We start from the raw sequence: 21,377 nt of genomic DNA on the forward strand, positions 1-21,377 counted from the left end.
CTGTTTGCAGTGTTATAGGGCCCTAATCACATTCCCAAGGGATGCCTTGTAAATGAAAGCTTGTACTCCTGGAGTGCGAGTCTGCAGTGAGAGCAGCCTTCCCCACCTGTGTAATTGTGGAGTGTGCAGGGCCCTGCCTAGGAAGGAATGGTGTCAGGAAGCGATTAGTGTGGGGGTGGCACTGGTTTTGGTTGAGAGGGTGCTTCCAGTAAGATTCTGCCTTGCTCAAGAGCTCCTTCCTTCCACAGGTCTTTCACAAGATCATCACCAGTGGGCACCAGCGGCTGCAGCCCCTCTTCGACTGCCTGCTCACCATCGTTGTGAACGGTGAGCACTGCGTGCGGGGAAACCACAGCCCACAGTGCTCTCAATCCCCTCTCACTGTGCCCCTACCTGATTCCCCAACACTGGCCATGCTCTCAATCCCCTCTCCCTGTGCCCCTACCTGTGTTCCCTAACACTGGCCAGTGCCTGCTGCTGGAAACTCATCCCTTCCAGCCTGTACTGGAGAGGCCAGTGCAGATAAGAGCTGCCTGCATGGTCAGACAGGGCAGAGGGAGGGACAGCAGAGTCCTGGAGCTCCCCTGGGGTGGCAGCAGGACATTTGCCAGCAGGCCTGGTGAGGGTCATTAGCAGTAGTGTCCCTCTCCAGCAGGAAGTGCCACCTCCTCACGGTGGCGGTGCTTCCCTTGGACTTAGTGAGTGTCCACGTGGCTACAGTTGTGAAACTTTTCAGGAGGCACAGCAGAGATGCTGTGACTAGTGTAAGACTAAGCAAAACCCTCTAAAAGCAGCAATGCTTCCTTTTACTAGGCAATATCTCTGTTTCATTTGCTTTGTATTTGGAAAAGTTTCTGTGGAACTGTTTGGCTCAGCTATTCCGTGAGGCTTTCTCAGAAGTGCAAGGGTGGGAAGGTCATAAAAGCAACATTTTCAGTGGTGTATTTTTGAGAATAAATACACCTTGGTTCTTTTTCTAGTTTTCATTTATTTGCCTTCCACAGTGTCTCCATACCTGAAGTCTCTCTCCATGGTGGCTGCTAACAAGTTACTGCATCTCTTGGAGGCTTTTTCCACCACCTGGTTCCTGTTCTCTGCTGTCCAGAACCATCATCTTGTTTTCTTCTTGCTGGAAGTTTTCAACAACATCATTCAGTACCAGTTTGATGGTAATAGACTGCTTTATTTAGTGGGTTTGCACTAGTTTAGTCCAAGAGAATGTCAGATGGAAGTTCAGAGAAAGTCCAAGGAGATGAGAGGAGGTAAGAAGTGTAGAAATCAGCTATATAGGACTGAGAAGCTGGCTTAGTAGATAATCAGTACCGAGTCCTGGCCCAGGCACATTTGGTTAGAGCAAAATGAGGTGGCATCTAATTAACAGCATAACCTCAGCCCTCTTGCAGAAGGTGAGATACACAGAAAGGAGAAGAAACATGAAGTGAGTGTGTAACACATAAGTTGTGACTGGCTGGATGTTGCTGTGAAACAGCTCATGTTGCTCAGCAGTGCAGGTGATGGGACAAAACAACTTTCAAGTGTCTCTCACTTCTGCTTTGGCAGATCTCTGGGGGCTGAAGACCAAACCACCTCATCCAAAGAAAGTTCTGATATTTGCTACTTTCCAGGAAATAACTTTCCCTCTTAATAGCATTACAGTCTTTTACCTAATGAACAATAAAGTAAGGTCCCTAAATGTGGTCAAATTTTAGTGTTTTGCTTTGAACTTGCAAATCAAGAATGGCCATTCTTTCTTAATGGGAATCTTGCGTGTGGCAATTCCCAAATCCAAAACCATGGATATAATCTGTGGGTGTAATTTGTGTTTTATATTAGAGGATGGTTTCATTCTGTTCTGTGCCATCTTGCAGGCAGTAAGAATTCTGGCCTTTTGGCTTTGCTATTTCAAACCTGTGTCTCCTCAAATTAAATACCCTGATTTGTTTTGTGAGTTCTTTTGAAGAAGGAAAAATGTTGAACCTTGGCTAGTAACCTTTTCTTCCAAAATAGATGCTAATAAGTGGTTTAAACTGTCATTTTTCTTCTCAGCTGTTTGAGTATCCCTCACCAAGCCATTTCTTCTCAGCTTTCTAGCCTAGGAAGGATTTCACTGAATTTTCTGTACTCCTTTGTAACAGATAAGAGGATATTGAGCTCTGCGCGTTCTTCCCCATGCCACTGCCTTTGTGGGTGGGAGCAGTCAGGCTTTGTGTACCCAGCGAGCTGTGCTGGCTTGGCAGAGCTCTTTGAGCCTTACTTCTCTGTTGGTTTTGTTGCTGTGATTCCCAGGGAACTCCAATTTGGTCTATGCTGTTATCCGCAAGCGAAATGTCTTTCACCAGCTGGCCAACCTGCCCACGGACTCGCAGTCCATCCAGAAGGGGCTGCAGCGCAAGAAGAAAACCCCCGAACCCATTTCCCGCACCAACTCCCAGGATGGGGTCTCCATGGAAGGGTCACGTCCTGCTGCCCCTGCTGAACCAGGGACGCTGAAGACCAGTCTGGTGGCTACTCCAGGTGAGCTTTAGTTTACCTTTGGGACAGGAGAGAAGTTTGTTTTCTCTCTGAGATACGGTGTGGACTCACCCTTTCACTGGGTGTGGAGAGATTAAGAGTTTACATTTGTGAATAACTAAACTGCCTTTCAGTCTGAGTTTCAGATCAGTTGGCCCAAGCTGCTCACAAACAAACGGCCTTGAGTTTCTGTCCTCTCAGTCCACACGACCGTTTGTCCAAATCTTGACCTGTTGCCTCAGGTTAACTCTATCCATGTGAACCTGTGTTCCTGCTCCTCAGGGAGCATTTTCGTAGAGAAAAACTCCTTTGGGGTTGTGAAATCAAAGCTAAACCTTGCTTCTCCTGTTGAAAGAAGAGCTTTTCCAATATCAGTAGAGACACAGGTCTGTGCATAGTGAGGCAGAGAAGAGCCCTGTGCTTTTAAACATGTTTAATTAACTTGTGTTTCTGAGCTTTTCCTCTTTTGAACACAGGGATTGACAAGCTCACAGAGAAGTCCCAGGTATCAGAGGATGGGACCATGCGTTCCCTGGAGCCTGAGGCTTCCCAGCTGTCACCAGAGGGAAACCCACCTGCAGCCTTGAGTGATGGGGAGCCCTCGAGTGGGGTAAGGCCAGACACTGGTGTGCAGGGAAGGTCCAGGTGTGAGGGGAACAAAAACGAGGGGTTAGAAGAAGAGGTTCTTTGGCCCACTGAAGAGAGGCATCGCTGAAGGCGGTGTGCACACGTGCAGTGTGCTGGGACACAACGTGGTTCAGAAGGGCTGTTGCATCATCTTGGGTGTTTCATGTTTGTGCTGTGACACAGCTGGGGCACTTGAGTGATCTTTCTCCACCATGAAGAGTATGACAGAGCAGTGAGTGCAGAATTGCCAGAGGATGTCCATGAAAACTCCTGATCCTTACGTTTTTAATTCAGGTTCTTACTGCTGCTTCTTTTTCATCTCCCTTGGGATGGAGAGTTCTACCAGAATCTTTTAGCTAGCTGATGCTGTGAACAATGTGTTCCCATGAAGGCTGGGCTGAGGTGCTGCCCTCAGAGTGGCTTTGAATAAATTGGAATGTACAGAATTCCCAAATACCCCAGGACCAATTTACTTACCCTTCCTGGCCTTGCCTGGTAGCAGGTGAAGGCCTGTGGCCAGTGAGACATCTTAAGCACGTAATTAATTATGTTGTCATTAAATAAGATCTTGACTGAGAACTTGTGGAAGATTTTCTTCTTCCAGCAGCCTATGAAACATAATCATGGGTCTTTCCATCTGTGTCCAGCAGCTGGCTTGAGCTGTTCCCCAGCTGGAAAAGCCCTGGCACAGCTCTACCCCAGGCTGGCTGTTTCTGGTTGTGAAGGTGATGAGTGAATGAGTCCATGCATGTGGAGGTGCAGGATTTCTGTTAGAAGGAGGTGCTGTGCCCATTTATTTTGTAGAAAAGTCAGCTCTAGGCTGCAGCAGTGAATGGTCAGGAGGCATTGCTAAAGGAAAAGGCCTCTCTGTTTTCACCTTGTGCAGAAATCGACAGTGATTTTAGAGGGTTGTTTCCTTCCCTCTTTCCCACAATGAATGTGGAAAGCCAGGTTGAGTGTGTCATTCCTCAAGAGACAAGAGTTATTAGGTAGGAGTTGCTGGGAGCCTACCATTGGAAAAATGCTCTTTAAGATACTCCAGAATGGACACAAAAAATCCCAAAGATACTCAATAGACAGAGGATGAAAAATCTGTGGCCTTTAGCTATTTTATCTTCGTGCCAAAAGAAAGAAGCATGCCTGAACAGTCTCTGGTCAGTCCTGTTTTAACTCTGCCACAGTAGATTGTTCCAGCAGAGTGTCAGTAGTGGTGACTGGAGCCGTGACCTTCCACAGGGTCCTCCAACTTCATCAAATACTGCCACTCTCTGGGTCAGAGCACGTGGGTTTGACATGTTCTAGGGAGAGGCTGAGCTGTCTTTCCTAGTAGTGGTCTAGAAAATCTGGGGAGAATACCGGCAGAAAATGGATTGTATTTCTTACTCTTAAGTGTGATTTGCATTTGTTTGTTTTTATTTGTTAAAAATAATGTTTATTGATAGGAGGCATCGCATTCCCGGCGGGATCGAAGGCGTCTCTCTAGTGCATCCTCCAGTGGACAGTGGACTCCAACTCCTGACTGGGTAAGGGCATCTGGACAGAGAAAATAAAAAATGAGAAAGACTTGTGCCAGAAATGCCTCGCACCCCCTGCCCTTCCCTGCCATCAGAGGCTCTCCCAGAGCAGCATTTCCTCACAGGCACTTGAGGTCAAAGCTCCAGAACTTTAATCCAGAACTGACATCTGCAAAGAAATATTTTATTTACCTGTATCAAACCAATGCCCCACTGGTCTCATTGGATGCCTCATCATTCTAGTGCTCCAGGATTTATTGTATTGCTCCTGTGCACTCAGTTCACCACCAGCTTTGTGATTATTGTAAACTTCATTTGTTCCAGAAATTGTGGACACAGCTTTAAAATGCTAGTGCAGCACACTGATTTCCCTGCTGTTTTCTCTGTTTACAGGTGATGTCTTGGAAGTCAAAGCTTCCTCTGCAGACAATCATGCGGCTCTTACAGGTGCTGGTCCCTCAGGTGGAGAAGATCTGCATTGACAAGTAAGGAGGTTTTTGGAGAGGAAGGGCTGTGTGGTGTTCAAGGAGCAATATGAGGTTGGAAGAGTTTGAATTTGGAGGGCCCCTAAGGGAAATGTTGTAAAGTTTAATTGAAAGCATCCTGGGCTCAGCAGAGTTGTTACTTTCCTTGCCAAACATCTCGTTTGTCTGATCCCTTCTCCACTCTGTTTAGAGAGGGGAGAGGATGTGTTCTCCTTGGCCATGGCTCAGTATCTGTTTGTTTAGGCTGATCCTTCAAACTACAGCAGTTTTGGAGGTGTCTGTGGGACATGCTGAAGATGTTCCTGGTCTGTGTCTTGGCAGGGGTCTCACGGATGAGTCGGAGATCCTCAAGTTCCTGCAGCATGGCACCTTGGTGGGGCTGCTGCCAGTGCCTCACCCCATCCTCATCCGCAAGTACCAGGCAAACTCAGGCACTGCCATGTGGTTCCGCACCTACATGTGGGGAGTTATTTATTTGAGGTAAACCAGCTGGATGCAGCCTGGCTTGGTCTTTTCCAGACTTTGGGAGGCCTACAGGGAGAATGGCATGCACTCAGCTAGCCCTGGGTTATTCATATTTACAGAATAGGAAGATGTTGGTCTCTTGAAAGAGACTGGGGTGAATCAGCTGCTCCAAAACTTTGAGTGGGTGACATGAAGGGGGTTATTCTGGGAGTGCTGCTTGTTCAGGAACTGGCAGCAGCAGGGAATGCTGCCCAGAGGTCTGGTGCAGAGATTTTATGCAAAGCTCTGGCTTTGTGGAATGTTGTAGATACTGTCATCTCTGTCAGGTGCATTGTTTCTCAGCCAGTGATTTCCTTTTATGCAAAGCTGAAGGCACGGTGTGCAGCCAGCTCCTGTAATTGTGGCTGTGAGATTTGAATTCTGTGTAACTGGCCACAGGGAGTAAAGTGGCTCTTGTCTTTCTCTCTCAGGAATGTGGATCCCCCAATCTGGTATGACACAGATGTTAAGCTGTTTGAAATTCAACGGGTCTAAAGAGAGCACTTACCTCTACTGAGAGAAATACACTGGATCTAAGGACTGCGGTGTGCTGCTTCATCACAGCTATTCCTGCATTTCACATCCAGCTGAGAGACCAAAAGGACAATCACTTCATTTACCTCCCTGTCATTTAAAGCTTTAATCGGGACCTGCTTGGACATCCCTCCCCCCAGCTCACTTCTCTTTCCTCACCCTTCACCACGAACCTCGAGTAAAAGATATAAGGGATTGTCCATTGTTGTGGTTGCACTAGAAATCAGACTGTTCTTAGCTCCTCTGTTGCTCTTTTGCTTCTGGATGTGGTTTGGAAACCGATCTGACCCTGTCCTTGCCCTGGTCAGAGGCAGCATTTAATTGAAAAAGACAATTAAATAGGTGTAAATTGGGTGCAAAGGGAGAAGCTGCTATTCCTGCAGGAGAAAGGGTTTGGAAACTGCAGTTACTTCCATGGAGTTCCATGAAGTTTCCAGGGCATCCCTTTTGGCTGCAGGTGTCTCCCTGCTGTCTCAGTTGCAGAGAGGGAAGTCTTTCCCATCTAAATGAAAGGAGAAGATGTTGAAGGCAAACTTTGTGTCTTGGTTCTGAATCTCTCTAGTCCTTTCCTCGAAAGCTGCTTGAGAAGTTTTGTTGGTGTGGCTCAGAAGTTTTTCCTTGGCTTCCAGGCCCAGCAGCCTGTCCTTCCTGGTAGGCTGTTCCAAAGGAGCCTGTCTTACTTTTGAAAGCCCTGTTTAATCCATGTGAGCACACAGGGAGGAAGGGACTGGCTCAGTGAGAGCAAGGAGAAAAGACCTGACTGTTAAACTCTTTTAAGTCTTCTCCCATTGGCTGAAAGGACACCGTCACCTGGGTTTGAAAGGAACCATATCCTTCCATCTTTGCCTGGCAGGCTGATGCAATGCAGGGAGCAGAAGGGTCTTTTGCACACTACTGTTAAGGCAAGGGTTTGAGGGAGGCACTCAGGGAAGTTGTAGGAGGAATTTGGAAGTTGTAGGAGGAAAAGCATCTCCATGTCAGTAGGGAGTGGAGAGTGCTGAGGCAAAGTTTAATTTTTCAGGGCATTTTGCTTATTGACTAAGTTATTGGATCTTGAATGTATTGGGTCCCAAGCAAGCATAGATTTTGGGAAGCCAGGATGGGAATTGGTGGGAAATCTGCTGTTGCTGGATTGGTTCAGCATCGTGGAGTTACACATTGGTGTGTGGAGACACCCTGGGGTTTGAGTCAAATTTTATGTTCTCCTGGGAGGGGCTGCTGTCTTTGACCTGTGTGGTCTTTAGACAATGAGATGTGAGGGATCCTGTCATGAATGGAGACTTTACCCTCTCCATCAAAGCACAGTCCTTGGTGCTCTTCTGTTCAGGCTTTTGGGAGGATTGCTGGGCATGAGCTGTTTGCTACAGGTGAGACCCGGTGGCATCACTGCATGGAGACAGGTCTGTCACATTAATACAGGGACAGTGTGGCACACACTCTGTGACTTGTAACCCCGGCCTAAGCTCTGCAGTGATAACAGCACGACCATCCTCTCCCAGAGAGCTGCTCCAGTGTGCTGCTGGCTCCCACTGGCCTGTAGTCAGGTGGTTTCCTCCTCTGGGCACTGAAAGAGGATGGAGTCCCAGGCCAGTAGAAAATGAAATAAAACTGGAACGGTTTTCTGAAGGACAAGAAATATGTGAAATAGAGGTTATTTATTCCCCCACCTGCCTCCCATCTCCAACCCACTTTGCCACCCAGCATTACTCCCATCCTGACCCCACTTCAGTTCAGGTGTAAGCAGGGTGAGGGCTCTGTTTCACTTGAAGAATCTCATGTGTAAGAATGTGATTTGGTGGGGCCAGACTCTGATTGTATGGCACTCGCACCTCACAGCTGGAACGGGGCCTCCCGTGTCCCACGTGCTTTGCCTCTTCCCTCCCATGGACCTGCTGGTTCTCATGATCTCTTCCGTCCTCTCTTTTCTGCTTTGTTTCTTTGTGAGTTCCTCTGGAAGCCTTTTTGTTTGTTTCTTGGTGTTTGGAGTCTGATCCTTGTTCTGTGGAAATCAACTTGCACTGTAAACTCTTTGCTTACTTATGAAGAGAAAGATAAAGATTAACTGAAACATGCACTTGGGTATGTTTTTTCTTTCTTCCTCAGAGAGAGGTTTATAATCTTGCTTGTCTTATGTTGAGGTTATTTGTGCCACTAGGGCACCATGGTTTCCTCTGCAGTGTTATTTTCTTTTAATAATCAGAAATGAAGATTTGACTCTGGAAAATGAGCCTGAATGGTGTGGGTTTGGCTGTTTCTGTGGTTACAGCATCATCAAAGATCAAACAGGATCGAGTCTCCTGAGTTAGTCAACCATGTGCCAGAACCTTTGTGCAGTTGAGACCTGTAAAACAGGCACCCTGGCCCTGGGGGTTGTTAGAAAGGACATGGAGGGCCTGGACTGTTTATCTGATCTGCAGTGGCTGTAGGTGAGAGTTGGAGCTGGTGGCCTTCATTCCTGTCCATGCTGATCGTGTCTGCAGTCATGTATTCAGTGTTCATTCCAAAGTCACCTGCTCTGTCAAAGCTCAGTAACCTAATCCAGTGTTTTATCCATGAAACTGGATAAAATCCAGGTCGTGGTTTGCCCGTGAAGTGCCATCCTTCCTTGTCCCCAGACTGTCAATCACTCTGAAGAAGGTTTGAGGTCATACCTTAGCATGTATGTCCTGTGGATCCCATGATGTAAACACTGACATGAGAATAATAATTAACTTTATTGGAGCCTAATTTATCCAGCTGTTATTTCTCGTGGCATATTTCTGTTGACATGGGCCCAAATACAAACACTTATTGGGCAAAGTTCATGCTCATGCAATCAGTCTCACTTGGAGTTTTACAGAAAGGTGCTATCACCACCTGAATGCTGAATCTTCACTGTTACTGTCTTGGGAGAGTTTGCTGTACTAGGGAATCCCAAAAAAACCCACCCATAAATAGGCTGTAATCCTAAACCCACACTGATCCTGGGATTGATTTACAGAGGAACAGAAGCAATAATGGGAATGCCTTTTGTGCCATGCTTGGGTAAGGGTCATGACAGCTTTTGATTGATTATAGAGCAGGCCTGCTCTTAAATGTTGTAGAATCTCAGAATGCTTTGAGTTGAAAGGGACCATAAAGCTCATCTGTCATGGCCAGGAATTCCTTCCTCTAGGCCAGGTTGCTCAGAGCCCTGTGCAATTTCTGAGTGCAAGAGCAATTTAAGTGAGTTGACTTTGAGCCTATTGAGTGCAGAGCAGACCCAGAGATTTCACAAGACGCGAAATGAAAATGAAAATTCAGTCTCTTTATTTCCATTCATCAGGCTCTGGATTTGGGACCCATAGTCACAAGCCCCTTGCTCTCCCACATACTTTCAAAGCAGGCATCCCTGTGGAACACATCCTGACAGGTCTTTGATCAGGCACCTCACTGCAGCTGCCTTCCCTTGTGCATGGTGACCTCCAGAAAGGTTTGTGGATGTGCAAGGCAGCAGCAAGGGCCAAAGTGTTGGGGTGGGGAGAGATTCACACTGGATGTGGCAGTAGCTTGCTCTTGAACTCGCCCTGTGTGTAAGGATGAGACCTTGGCTAGTCCACACCAGTGGTAACATCATCTGTGGTGAGTAAAGATCACCCACAGTGCTTCCCTAGAGATTGCCACTTGAGGCTCTGCGAGTGCCTGTAGAAAGAAGTGGTGTTTATTCTCAGTAAAGCAAGGTCATTTTACAGCTTTTATTTTTTGATTGCTTTTGATTTTCTGAATTGGTGCAGGCTAGTCTTTGTTGCTTTTGCTGAAGGCTGCCCTTGCATTCTTTCATCTAGAAGATCTCAACCGGAGTTGGTAAAGTCCCACTTGCTGCCAAACAGCATCCACTGGCAGACTGCTGACTGCATGCATGATTCCTGAGAGCAGTGAGAGTTTGTTTATGGGCTTTGAGTCTAGTCTCTATGGTGGAAAAGGATAATATGAAAGAACTTCTTCTGAAACTCATGGTGACGTTGTACAAGGAGACGTCCAAGCAGAAGCTGGAGTAAAAAAGTCTTAGAAGGTTCCATGTGGTATATCTTGCATCATATTATGCTTGGAGGAATCATAATCTGGTAGCTGCTTCCTGCATCTTTGTTCAGCATCACTGATTCTCCCCAGCCCTGGGGTGGGGGCCCAGCTTAGCTCAGGCTGTCACGTAGACCTCCAGAAGCCCCCCGACCGAGTGCATGCGGTAGAACACACCCAAGGGGAGCCCGAAGTTCACGATCACAAACCAGGTGGAGTAGCCATAAAAGGACCTTTCCATTCCATTCTCGAAGAGGGGGTGAGCCCCAAATGTGGGCATGACCCACAGCTGGAGAGAGGTGAGGGAAAGAAACAAAAGTCAGAGGATGACAGACTGTCCTCTACTTGCACCCTAACCTCAGCACTGGCTCAAGTGGTTGTAAGAATATTTCAGGAGTGTCACAGTAGTCTCCTTCCCAGGGAGGAGAAGGAAAATCCCACAGTTAAACTGTTGATTCCTTGCTGTAATTCAAATCCTGTTGAATCCCTGGAAACCTAATGAGAGCCCCATTCTGCCCCAGCCTGCTTCATCCTTCTACAGGGTTTCACTGTTTCCCTGGGCAATGTGTTTTCACTGGATTAAGGCTGCAGTGTTGATTCAGCATCCTAGACCACAGTGTACTTTACTGGGTGAGTTTCAAGCCTGAAGACTCATGTTTACAGAGATTTAATGCTGGTGCCTCACACTTTCTTTCATTAAACACCCTCAATAAGCCTAATGGGGTTTTTTTTTAAAATCTTGTCAAGTAAGAATTTATTAGCTATCTCCTCCCTGCATCCATGAAACCCAGTAATACTTGACTCTAAGGGTAAAAGAGAGACTTTCTAATTATGAGGGCGGGCTATTAACAGCAAAACTGGTCTTGACTTGCCTCACCAGTAGGTTGAAAATTGGCGGGCAAAGGTTTTTTGTCTGGAACACTAGAGAAAGACAAGAGCTCACGTCTGTGTCACAGGTCACCGTGGCTCAGCCGGAGCTGTGACAGAGCAGAGAGCACAATACTTACTATGATGTTGCACAAAACCAAGAAGAACGAGATCTCCCTCAACACTCTTCTCCTCCAGCTCAGGTGAGAGTAGATATGGATGTAGGACAGGGAAGCTTTCCGGATCTCCTGTCCCAGCTCCAGCACGCTCACTCGTCTCTGGCTGTAGGCCTCACGATTCTGCTCTTCTCTAGTGTCTTCCTCCTTGCCAGGAGGTGTCTGGCTGTGCTCCTGTTTGCTGCCCTGCGTGGTCTCCTCTTGCCCAGGTAGCTCTGCAGGCACCGTGTGCTGCCCGGCGTGTCCGGCACGTTTGGCCTCAGCAGCTGCTCCAACGCGCCGCCGGTGGAGCCCGTCGATGACAAAAACATTTTGGCTGATGTTTTGAAAGATGAGGAGGACAGAGTAGGACAGGGCGAGGCTGTTCAGCAGGTCCCTGGGGTCAGTGGCTACCAGGGCCACGATGGAGAAGTAGGACATGCCGATTTGGCCGAGGGCTGCCCCCATCAGCAGGACCACATCCAGGCTGCGGGTGGGGTTCTTCAGTGTGTCCAGCTCCTTTTTCTCCAAGGCATGGATGATTGTCCCGATCACGGCGCCCACACTCATCAGGGGCAGGAGCACAATGTAGTAGGAATAATAGATCACAAAGACCTGGCGGCTGGGCACCAAGCTGGTGGCCTGGATCTGGTACATCATGAAGACACAGGCCCCGATGATTACAGCACTGGTGCCCAGCAGTGGCCCAAAGACCACCCCCTGCAGCTTGAATTTGGGCTTGGCGTGCGGGATGTGGTGGTGGCTGATGCGTCTGCCCACATTCTTCCACATGACGTAGAGCACGGAGCAGCAGACCAGGCAGTACTCGGTGTTGAAGGGGTAGAGCAGGATGTAGCCCTTCTGGAAGACTTTGCAGATGGTTGTGTTTGGACATGTGCACAAGGTAGTCTCGTTGCCTGGAGCATGAGAAGAGGAAGGTGACAATTAAGAGGGAGATGGCCTGGATGTCACAGCTGTCTTTGGGAGTTTCTTGTGTATAGGCACAATGTGTGTGTGCCTCAGAAACAGGGATCAGTAGGAAGTTAAATGGCTACTGCTCAGTTCTAAAGGATGTGAGCATTCAGAATAACACAGTTTAGTGAATGTCTTTTCCTGCCCAAGGTCAACACCATAGATGCTGGATGAGAGACTCCTCTTCCTTCACAGCAGAGCCTTCTCTATTTCTACCCCTGAATATTAGATTCCCCTTTGTGCCTCTATATCCTCAGAAAGAAGACCACAGCAATTACATGAGCCTCTTCTAGTCTGGCAATCTTGTGCTTGCAGTTAATAGGAAAAAGTGAGCAAAAATGCTAATGTATGGGCTTTTCCTTTCCTAGCCCTCAGTTTCAGGGTTTCATAGCAGATCCCCTCCCTCCAGGTGAAGATCTTCTCCCCTTGCAGCCCGTTTCCTTGAGACAACATCCAATAATAGGGAAGTTGCAGCATTTGGGGGAACTGGAGATACCTGAATCACTGAGACCCAGAGGCTCCCCAGAGAAGTGCACCAGCACCAAGCCTGACAGAATTCAGGAAGTGTTTGGACAACACTCTGGGGCACATAGAGGATGTGTCTTGGAGATGGTCTTGTACAGGGCTGAGAATTGGACTTGATGATCCTTGTGGGTGCCTTCCAACTCAGTGTATTCTGTGATTCTGTGTTTCTGTGAAATGTTTTTCCCTAGAAGTCCCCTGTGTCAGCCTAACAGCAATGGGGGTGTGTGGAAGGAGCCTTGCCTGCGAAGCGCCGCTCCACCTCGCGCAGCTGAGACTCGATCTCCACGTGCAGGGTGTCGTTGGTCACGGCCAGCAGCCAGAGGAGAAGGTTGGTGGCTATGGTCAGCATCAGCCCACACCTGGCAGGAGACACAGGACTTGTCTAATGTTTGGTTCATGGCCAGCTCATCCTTCCCCTCTCCCTGGCCCATGCACGGATTTGAGCACACGTGGGGTGTTGGTGCCTGCTCTGCCTGAGGCCTGTGGGGTGTGGCTTTGCACAAACACAGCTGAGCACATTCCCACTCTGCCAAAGGAGCAGGGCAGGCAGTGCCTGGGGAAACTGGCCCAAGCTGAGACATCTCCCAGTGATGGGAATGGGGAGACCACGCTCCCCCCTCCTCCAGTCTGTGAGCTGCTCCCTGAGACAGGCAGCAGGAGACATTTGGGAGGAAGGAAGAAGCTTTGCAGCACTCCAAGGCACAACAGAAAACTGAAGGGAGCTGGTGAGCTCAGGTCAGTGGAGGGAGGATGGGTCTGAACAGGGCATAGTTTGGTTCTTGTGTGACCCAGGATGTAGGGTCTGTGTAGGATCAGATGAACATAGTTCTAGCAGGAATCATAATGAGCATCACAGGCAGAAAGGAAAAATTTCTTTAGAGCAATAGAAGGCATTTTTTATGCTCATTTTCTATGCTCATTTTTTACCTGGTGAAGTTGTGCTGGACTTGTATGCAGTCCTTAGAGTGATGCCACAGAAAGTAAGCCTGCAAGTGGAGAACAATAACAGTGTGAGCAGGACAAAGTTGGCAGCTGGCTGCACACATGGGAGAAAGGGACAGGCAGACAAGAGGGTACAGGTCCAAGCAGGAGCAAACCTGCCTCTGTGCAAGAGTGCAGGGACATGTGTGCACCTGCACCCCAGTGCTGAGGCAGGTGCTGGCATCCTTGGGAAAGGGCAGCATTTAGGTGTGACTGCACTGAATGCACATCCTGGAGCTCTGTGTTCCTCTGTCCTGTCTTTGTGGGTATTTGCTGCTGAGGTGAGAATTAGTTTACTTCTCAAATATGGTTTTGGGTCTGTAAAGAAGAGGGCTGGTGTTGAATAACAAGGTGAAAATGGTGAGAGATATCTTTGTGTGCAAAGGATTTTGTTGGGCGGATGGACTGGCAAATACAAAGAGGGGCTGAGGCTCAGACTGGTGCAAAGACATCTGTGGCAAAACCTGAAATTTCCTTCCTCTCTCTTTACTTGACTTCAAAGCAAGTTCCTCTGGACCCTATGGTCTGTCAGGTATTTATTTCCAGGGTAATTTTTGACTCTTTCTCTCCTGTCTCTCAGCATGGCACACGGGGAGTGCAGGTAGCATTTGAAGTGGTGTGTGATGCTTTAATGCTTTCAATGCTCAGGAGAATGCCCCATGTTCATTCATTTTCCCATGTCTCCCAGCTTCCCCCCAACCCTGGGGCTCCCAGGAATGGGACAGAGAGAATAAACAAGCTTCCAGAGGGTAGTGTGCAGTACCTGGGTGCAAATAAAAAGGATTCCAATGCTGGGGAACACAATTTCTACCCTGGATTTGCAGTGGACGAGGATTGTGCTGTAGCCAATCTGAAACACATTCAGGAGGATGCTGCAACTGCCAAACAGCAGCACTGACCCTGGACAAACATCAAAGGACCAGTAAATAAACACAGACATAACTTTTGGAGTATCTGAGCTTGGCTGGGGACAGGAGGCCTTGTGCTTCTTGGATTTGTGTGGAGCTGGCAATCTTTCTCCTGAAATTCTTGTGATTTTAGGAGAAGAGGACGAAGGAAAACCTTATTCCTGAACCTGACTGTGTGCTTTGACTGGTTAAAGGTGTTAGGAAAATGCCAGGTATGTTCCAGTGCTTGGATACAAGGTGGGGGTTTGAGGCTTTTCTGTACTCCTGAGTACTTTTCTGTACTTTTACATTACCCCTGGAATGACAGGGGTAAGTTAATGGTGGATGATGTTTTCTGCCTTGTGGAGGAAACCTGAGATGACTACAGGTCTGCTAAGGCCTGTAGCAGCCCCATCCACAGGAGCTGGGACCCTTTGATTGTTTCTCTTTTTTGCCTTGGACATGTCTCTGCACCTTTAGGTGCTCAAGTACCTTGCAGCTTCCTTCAGCTGATTCTCCATGCTTAGTTAACAAAACACTGCCTAATTCAAAACTCCATGTTAGACCAGAGAAAGGACTGCTGGAAGAAGAGTAATTTCTCAAAGTGGGGCAAATACTGAAGGGAAAATCTCCCAGGAAAGTTTGGCTGTCACTGGGATGTGACTCAGTGGGTAAGAATCCTTCCCTGGCAACAAGGCTGCATAGATGCTAAACAAGGATGATGGTCACAAAGGGCCACTGGTGCTCTTGGAGGATAAACACAGTGATTCTCCCCTCAATTCTCAAAGTGCTCCTGCCTAAAACCTTTCCTATGGTTTTCCCACAGTGCTCAGTTGCTGTTCTGGAAAGAGGTTATGCCTGGATTGCTCTTTAGGAAGGGACCAGAGAGTGACGTTTGAAGGGAAGCCGAGTTTCAGGCTTTCCTGGCTGCTCTGGTTCCACTTCATGGCACGCACTGTGCCCATCAGCCTGACAGGGACTGGGAGATTCCCAGTGCCCTAACTGCACATCCTATGGCATCTAGCTCTTGTGGTAACAGGGGAAGAATTTATTTGCCTTCCAAGTCTTTGGAAGGAGGCATGAGGGAAGAAATAAAAGCAGAACTTACCCCTAATCCAGATGGCTCCAGCGTGGGAGTCCCTGTAGAGCACCGCGTGCGGCTGCCGGCTGGTGCCCAGCAGGTAGTAAATAATCCAGAACAGGCACAAGACCTTGAGGATGGAGAGCAGGATCCAGACATCTGCCAGAGTTATGGCCACCTTGTTGAAGATCATGCTGCTGACGAAGGCACTGCCCAGGAACACCACGTTCATGGCCAGCAGCCCGGAGAAGAGTTGCCCAGCCTTCTGAGCTTGCCGGTCCCTCTGCTGCACTGAGGAGCAGTGACGGTACAGCCAGAACTTCTCATAGTGGATCTTGGACGTGTCTGTTGGGGCTGATGCTGACTTGCTCCTGCAGTGATGGCAGGGCCTGGAGACTTTCTTGTCAGACATGGCTCATCTGCCTGGGGGTCACTTGCTGCATTGAAAAGAGGGGAAGTTTAAAGGGGGGATGTGCTGAGATGGGAGGTTGTGTGCTCTGCTGTGAAGGCCACTTGTGTGGTGACCTCCCTTCCTTGCTTTGCAGCTTCTCCAGAAGCTGGATGAAGGGAAAAAGGAGATTGGTTTTTAGCCCAGGTTAGGCATAAAAAAATTCACAGTGGACAGAGTCATTGCAGGGCACTGGGGAGAGGCTGTTTTGGCAGAACCTGTCCAGAGATCCCAGCATTACAGTGGGTGTTTGATGTCTCTGCCCTGCCCCACCAGAGCTAGGAGCTGCTGGGACCAGAGGTGCTCAAACCATTCCCACCCTCACCTTTCACAGCTTCTCCAGCCCTGGGTTCAGGTTTTCTCCTTTCATTTTGTTGCTGTAAGGATTAGGTAGAAATGAAGAGCAAGCTCTGACCTGCCCTGAAATTCAGAGCTGTTTGATTTTCAGTTGATGAGTCCAACCTCTTCCTTTTATTTTTGGCCTCTGAGAGTTACAGGCTCCTCGAATGGTCACACAAATTGTGTCAGAGTTGGAGAGAATAAACAAAGGGTCTGTAAAATTTGGAATAAGCTGTTGGGAGGAGATCCAAACTCCCACCCAGATGGGCTGAGACTGGGAAACAATTAGTACCTGTTTTTCTTCCTTTTTTCCTCTTGTGAGGAGGCTGTAAGGACACTGACACAGAGGAGTTGGAGGGATTGGCCTGGGTAGACATTCAAGGTCTGGGAGCTTTTCCATCCATTTTTGGTAAAATCTTGGTAGGACTGTTTTGCTCTTGAGAGGGAAATCTTGCTCACATAAAGCAATCAGGCAAGATCAGCCTCTCTATAGATTTGGTACATGGAAAGATGCTTTCATTCCAGGCTGTGGCTCTGGTTGTGGTGAAGAGTGGCTGGAGTGAAAAAAACCAAACAAAACCCTCAAATGTGTTTGAGAGTGAGGGGAACCTTAAACATTCTGTGATAGGTAGCCTTGGGGAGAAATTGTTTGAGTAGGGATTGCAATTTAGTGTGCAATTTGCATGTGCACAGAGGGGCTCTATCTGTCCTTGCCCCAGGACTCTGAGGTGAGCTGATCCCCCAGATTTTGTGGCTGGCAGCAGGGATTCAGCATTTCTCTCTAAGTTGGTGAGTTTAGAGGATCCATTAGGAGAGGACAGACCTCTCTATGGAAGGAGAAGATTAATTTGTGTGTCCCAGGATGAACCCCTAAGCCCTGAGTTCCTTGGCACTTCTCTCGGTAGAGATTGATCTTTAAATCTTCCCCCTTTTTCTCCAGAATTCTCCTAACTTGGTAGCAGAGGGGCAAACTCCCTCCTCTCTTCTAGGCCCATATCTGCTCTGCTCCAAAGGGAGCTCAGAGGCCCTAAAATCAGCAGCAAGCCCATTCAGGCTGCACCAGGAGGTACCCAAGTGCCCAGAGAGGGCTGCACACAGAGGAACCCCAGCCCCTGACCCCGTGGCTGTGCTGTGGGGAGCAGCCAGGCACAGCCCTTACCTGCCTGCAGCCTCCTGCTGCTGAGGAGCCAGCACAGCCTCGGATGCAGCCGATCCCAGACCAGAGGCTGTGAAGTCACCAGGGTGCTCGGGAGGCTCTGACAGCCCAAGGTGCAGACAGGAGCCGTCAGGGCTGCTCCTCACTAAATGCAGCCTCTGCTCCCAGCCCATTGATTTATTTTCTTTCCACCTTGTTTACTTTGTGTCTATTATTGTCATTACATTAATTACTCAGTGGGAAGCTCTCAGATCTGCCACAGGCAGCCAATGGGGAGCAGCTCCTTTATGCACCTGCTTGGTTGCCTCACACCAACAGGCTCGGCTCAGGATTTGCCAACTGGTAAAACCACAAACGGTGGTGACTAATTTGTGCCATGGCTCAGGCAGGTGTAGAGCTAATCTCCTGGCACAGGCTTGTGCTGGGAGTGCTTACCCACACTGCCTTGGCCAAAATCCACCTGAGTTCCCCACTGCTTTGTTTTTACGTAGATCCTAAGATTTTTTTCCCCTCACATGTACTATTTCTTTTTGCTTTTATTCAGGGCGCAAATCTTACCCAAAAGGTAAAGCTTGCAGTCCACCCCTGCACTGGTGCAGGAATGACACCAGTTTGATGCCTTTCTGGCAGAAAGATGCTGCTTTTGAGGGTGATAACTACAACCTACTAATGCTGACTTCAGAGTGAGACTCACGTGTGCCAGCCCCACAGTCTTGACCATGTGTGCTCAGCGATGCTTTAGGTCCAAGCTGTGCTGTTCTTGATCCCTTTCCCTTTGCAGGGCAAACTGATTCTGGCTTGGGACTCTGTGGTGAGCTCATGCCCCAGGTTTTGTGGCTGGCAGCAGGGATTCAGCATTTCTGCATTGGCGAGTTTAGAGTGTGTACCGGGAGAGGATGGACCACTCCTTGGAAGGAGAGGACTTATCTGTGTGCCCCAGGATGAACCCCCGAGCCCTGAGGTCCTTACAGCTGGCAAACACATGAGCTGGGAGCTCAGAGCCATGAAATAATTCCCAAGAAACTGATTAGGGGTAGGAGTGGGTGGGGGAGCACAGGTTATCGTGTGTGGGGATGTGACGAAAGGGATGGAAAACAAGACTGAAAGGGGCCCATTTCTCCTGGGTGAGAATACCCAGTGTGTGCTGGTGCAGCCATTGTTTGATGTCTGCCAGCAAAAGGGTCATGTTTAATGTCTGACCAACCCCTTGCAATGCTGTGGTGGAGCCCAGGTGCTCCAGTCTGGGCAGGTTTTCATGAATTCCCATGGCTGGATTTGTTCTGCCTTCCCCCAAAGCATCAGCATCTCCAGCCTGTCTGGACAGCCTGCTTGGATGTCCTTGCTCCTTGCTTTCATGTTTTGAGATCCCCCGAGTGCAGCTGAGCTCTTTCAGGGGCCTGGCTCTTTTCTGAACTCTGTTCCAGAGATCAGCAGGGAACTGGGATATCCCAAGAGCCATTTGGTGGCCTCGTAGTTGGCCAAAGCCAATTTCTCTGCAAGGCTTTAATAGACCTGCTCGTTTTCAGTGCTATGATCCTAAATTGGGGTGGCCATATAGAAGTGGGAAATGGAGGCCATGAGTCTGAATGTATCCTAAAGTTTGGCTAAAATTGGAGGTTTTTCCTTCAAAGATGGCTCTGAAATAAAATGCTGGTGCCTGCTGTGTTTTAGTAGTTTTGGCAATGTGACTTGACATTTGTGTTACAAAGACGAGGCATCCTTCCTAGCCTGACTTGGCCTTTCTTGGCTTTGGAGCTGAAATTGAACCCAGAGGAATTTTAAAGCCCTGGGAGACGGGTTAATCCTCCTTATTTAGTCCCTAATTTGAAGAAGAGCAGCTGTTTTACAGGAATGTATTGACACAAGTTTAACTAAGTCACTAAATAAGCAAGCGTGCAGGAGAGGGGCAGGCAAGGAGAAGGTGAGTCCAGCTCACTGGATCGATCACAGAATCACTGCCCTGGAGAAGCTGCCTTTACTCCGAGGTTGGGAGAAAGCTGGCAAGTGTTAGGGGTGATGTTTGCCCCTCTGCTATCAGCAGTGTGCTTATTAAGGGTGCTATCTGTGCACTTAGCAGTGATAACAGCCAGGCCGGGCCCAGTGGCTCTGTACACAGCAGCCGGAGGAAGGAGCTGCTGCCCAGCCTGTGTGTTTGCCCAAAGGCCACCTGAGGAACCAGGGCTCCTCACATCTCCCCGGCCGGCCCACGCCCTTCCTCTGGCGCTGATAACCGCGGCCATGACGTCTCCTTGGGGCTGGGAGTGAGAGGCTTTTGGGGTGGCTGCAAAGAGCAGCTCCCTCCAGCGTGGGTGAGGGTGAGCTGTGCTGCACTGCCCAGCTCAGTCCCTCCATCCCTTCTGGGGTTCTGGGGGTATGGCCTGGCTCCACTGGGAGTGTGTCTCTGTTTTCCCTGCTGACTATTGGTACAGGTCCTTCTGACCTCCTGCCAGCACCGAGTTCCTCCTCACTGCTGAGGACCACTGGGAAATGCCTCCTCCGCCACCACCTCCTGACCTGGTTCTCAGCACACTGCAGGAGCCAATCCTTCTCACAGGTGCCTTGTGCTGCAATCCCATCCCTCATCACCAGCTTTGTGACCTTCTCAATCCATCCACTTTCCATCTACTGCACTGACAGATAATAATTAACTTGGATTCCTCCTGTCTCGGACACACCTCAGAGCAAATCACCCAGATAAATTGTGTTTTGGTTTGGTTTTTTTTTTTTTTCCCTAATGAAACATCTCTCGCCCTCAAATAACAGATGATTAAGATGCAGAGGAGGGGATGCAAAACCCAGGTAGGGGTGGGATGATGCCTCAGGCCTGACCCTGGCTATGGCCTTCCATGTTCTTTTCTGAGCAATGATTTCTGATCTCCTGCTCTTCCTCTCTTCCCTCTCTTGCTGCTCTCCCTTGCCAGGGTCTGAACTGAGACCTTTTTGACACTCACACAGTGTCTCAGGTCCTGGGACTGGAGCTCCAGAGCTCAACCAGTGCTGAGCTCATAACCCTGCCAACCCCTGGGTAGTGATTTTTTTTGGTGGGGTTCAGAGTTCCACCAAACCTGCAGCACAGCAGGCTCAAATCCCTGGGAGGCCAAGGTGGATTTGACACCAAAGTGGGTGAATCTGGAAGCTCCTGGCAGGCCCTGGTGCCCCCCAGGGCAGCCCTTTGCTTCCCTGTAGCTCTTCATTTGCAGTGGCTGCCATTTAAACAGTCACCCCGAGGCACATCCTGGTTTCCCATCCCTTGATGGGGATCTCTGCTCTGTAAGGATGCTCTGGCAGGAGCAGCCAGCAGGATGCTGCTGGTGGCCTTGAGGCCCAGCCTTGTTCTCTGCTCTGACAGGCTCTCTGCTCACCCAGCTCACTTGCCTCAGTTTCCCTCCTTCCCGGCATGGAAGATGGAGCTACCAGCAGTGCTTTTCTGCAGGGATCTGACAAGAGGATGTGTGTACAAAGGGCCAAGCATGATCCCCTCGTGTAACTTGGGTACCCTGTGTTTGTGGTGTCCTCCCCTTCCACCAAACCCTCCACTGAGAAGATGTGTCCTGCTCTTTGACTGTGCTGTGAGGAGCTGTCTGAGGGGAAAGGGGCAGTTATGGAGCAGCCAGCAGCAGTCACCTGTTCCACCTGCCAGAGAGGAATCCTAGGGAAAGGCACGGATTTGTGCACTTAGGATGTGGCAGTGCCTGCCCCAGGGGCGTGCCTGGGTTTGGGTGACACGCCTGGGAGACTGGATGTGCCAAGGAGTTG

At 49.1% G+C, this 21,377-nt stretch overlaps 3 protein-coding genes across 3 annotated transcripts in view; 2 read left to right on the plus strand and 1 right to left on the minus strand.

Annotated features, from left to right (window-relative positions):
• The window catches only part of HID1 (HID1 domain containing), a 26,919-nt gene extending 18,672 nt beyond the window's left edge, over positions 1-8,247 (plus strand). The window contains exons 12-19 of the mRNA XM_063410058.1: positions 249-327; positions 1,005-1,169; positions 2,287-2,514; positions 2,988-3,121; positions 4,581-4,661; positions 5,046-5,137; positions 5,459-5,617; positions 6,073-8,247. Coding sequence (XP_063266128.1) covers positions 249-327; positions 1,005-1,169; positions 2,287-2,514; positions 2,988-3,121; positions 4,581-4,661; positions 5,046-5,137; positions 5,459-5,617; positions 6,073-6,136 — 1,002 coding nt within the window. The 3' untranslated portion in view covers positions 6,137-8,247. The remainder of the gene's footprint in view (positions 1-248; positions 328-1,004; positions 1,170-2,286; positions 2,515-2,987; positions 3,122-4,580; positions 4,662-5,045; positions 5,138-5,458; positions 5,618-6,072) is intronic.
• Positions 8,038-17,889, minus strand: OTOP3 (otopetrin 3). The gene is made up of 7 exons (XM_063410060.1): positions 17,625-17,889; positions 15,706-16,115; positions 14,474-14,610; positions 13,657-13,715; positions 12,970-13,088; positions 11,218-12,149; positions 8,038-10,499 (listed from the first exon to the last, which is right to left on the minus strand). The coding sequence occupies exons 2-7, from the start codon at positions 16,088-16,090 to the stop codon at positions 10,329-10,331; spliced, it is 1,803 nt and encodes a 600-aa protein (XP_063266130.1). The 5' UTR covers positions 16,091-16,115; positions 17,625-17,889; the 3' UTR covers positions 8,038-10,328.
• Positions 13,955-21,377, plus strand: part of USH1G (USH1 protein network component sans) — a 28,458-nt gene continuing 21,035 nt past the window's right edge. The window contains exons 1-2 of the mRNA XM_063410061.1: positions 13,955-13,991; positions 14,752-14,830. The gene's annotated coding sequence lies outside the window, so the exon portion shown is untranslated. The remainder of the gene's footprint in view (positions 13,992-14,751; positions 14,831-21,377) is intronic.

The sequence above is a fragment of the Prinia subflava genome, chromosome 12 (assembly GCF_021018805.1).
Source record: "Prinia subflava isolate CZ2003 ecotype Zambia chromosome 12, Cam_Psub_1.2, whole genome shotgun sequence".
NCBI classification, from domain to species: Eukaryota; Metazoa; Chordata; class Aves; order Passeriformes; family Cisticolidae; genus Prinia; species Prinia subflava.

Coding starts and splice junctions, on each gene's coding strand:
- OTOP3 (XM_063410060.1), bottom strand. CDS start 16,090: ATGTCTGACAAGAAAGTCTCCAGGCCCTGCCATCACTGCAGGAGCAAG. Junction 14,611..15,705: donor TGGAGCCATCTGGATTAGGG/GTAAGTTCTGCT, acceptor ATGTTTGTCCAG/GGTCAGTGCTGCTGTTTGGC. Junction 13,716..14,473: donor TCCTTTTTATTTGCACCCAG/GTACTGCACACT, acceptor CTCCACTTGCAG/GCTTACTTTCTGTGGCATCA.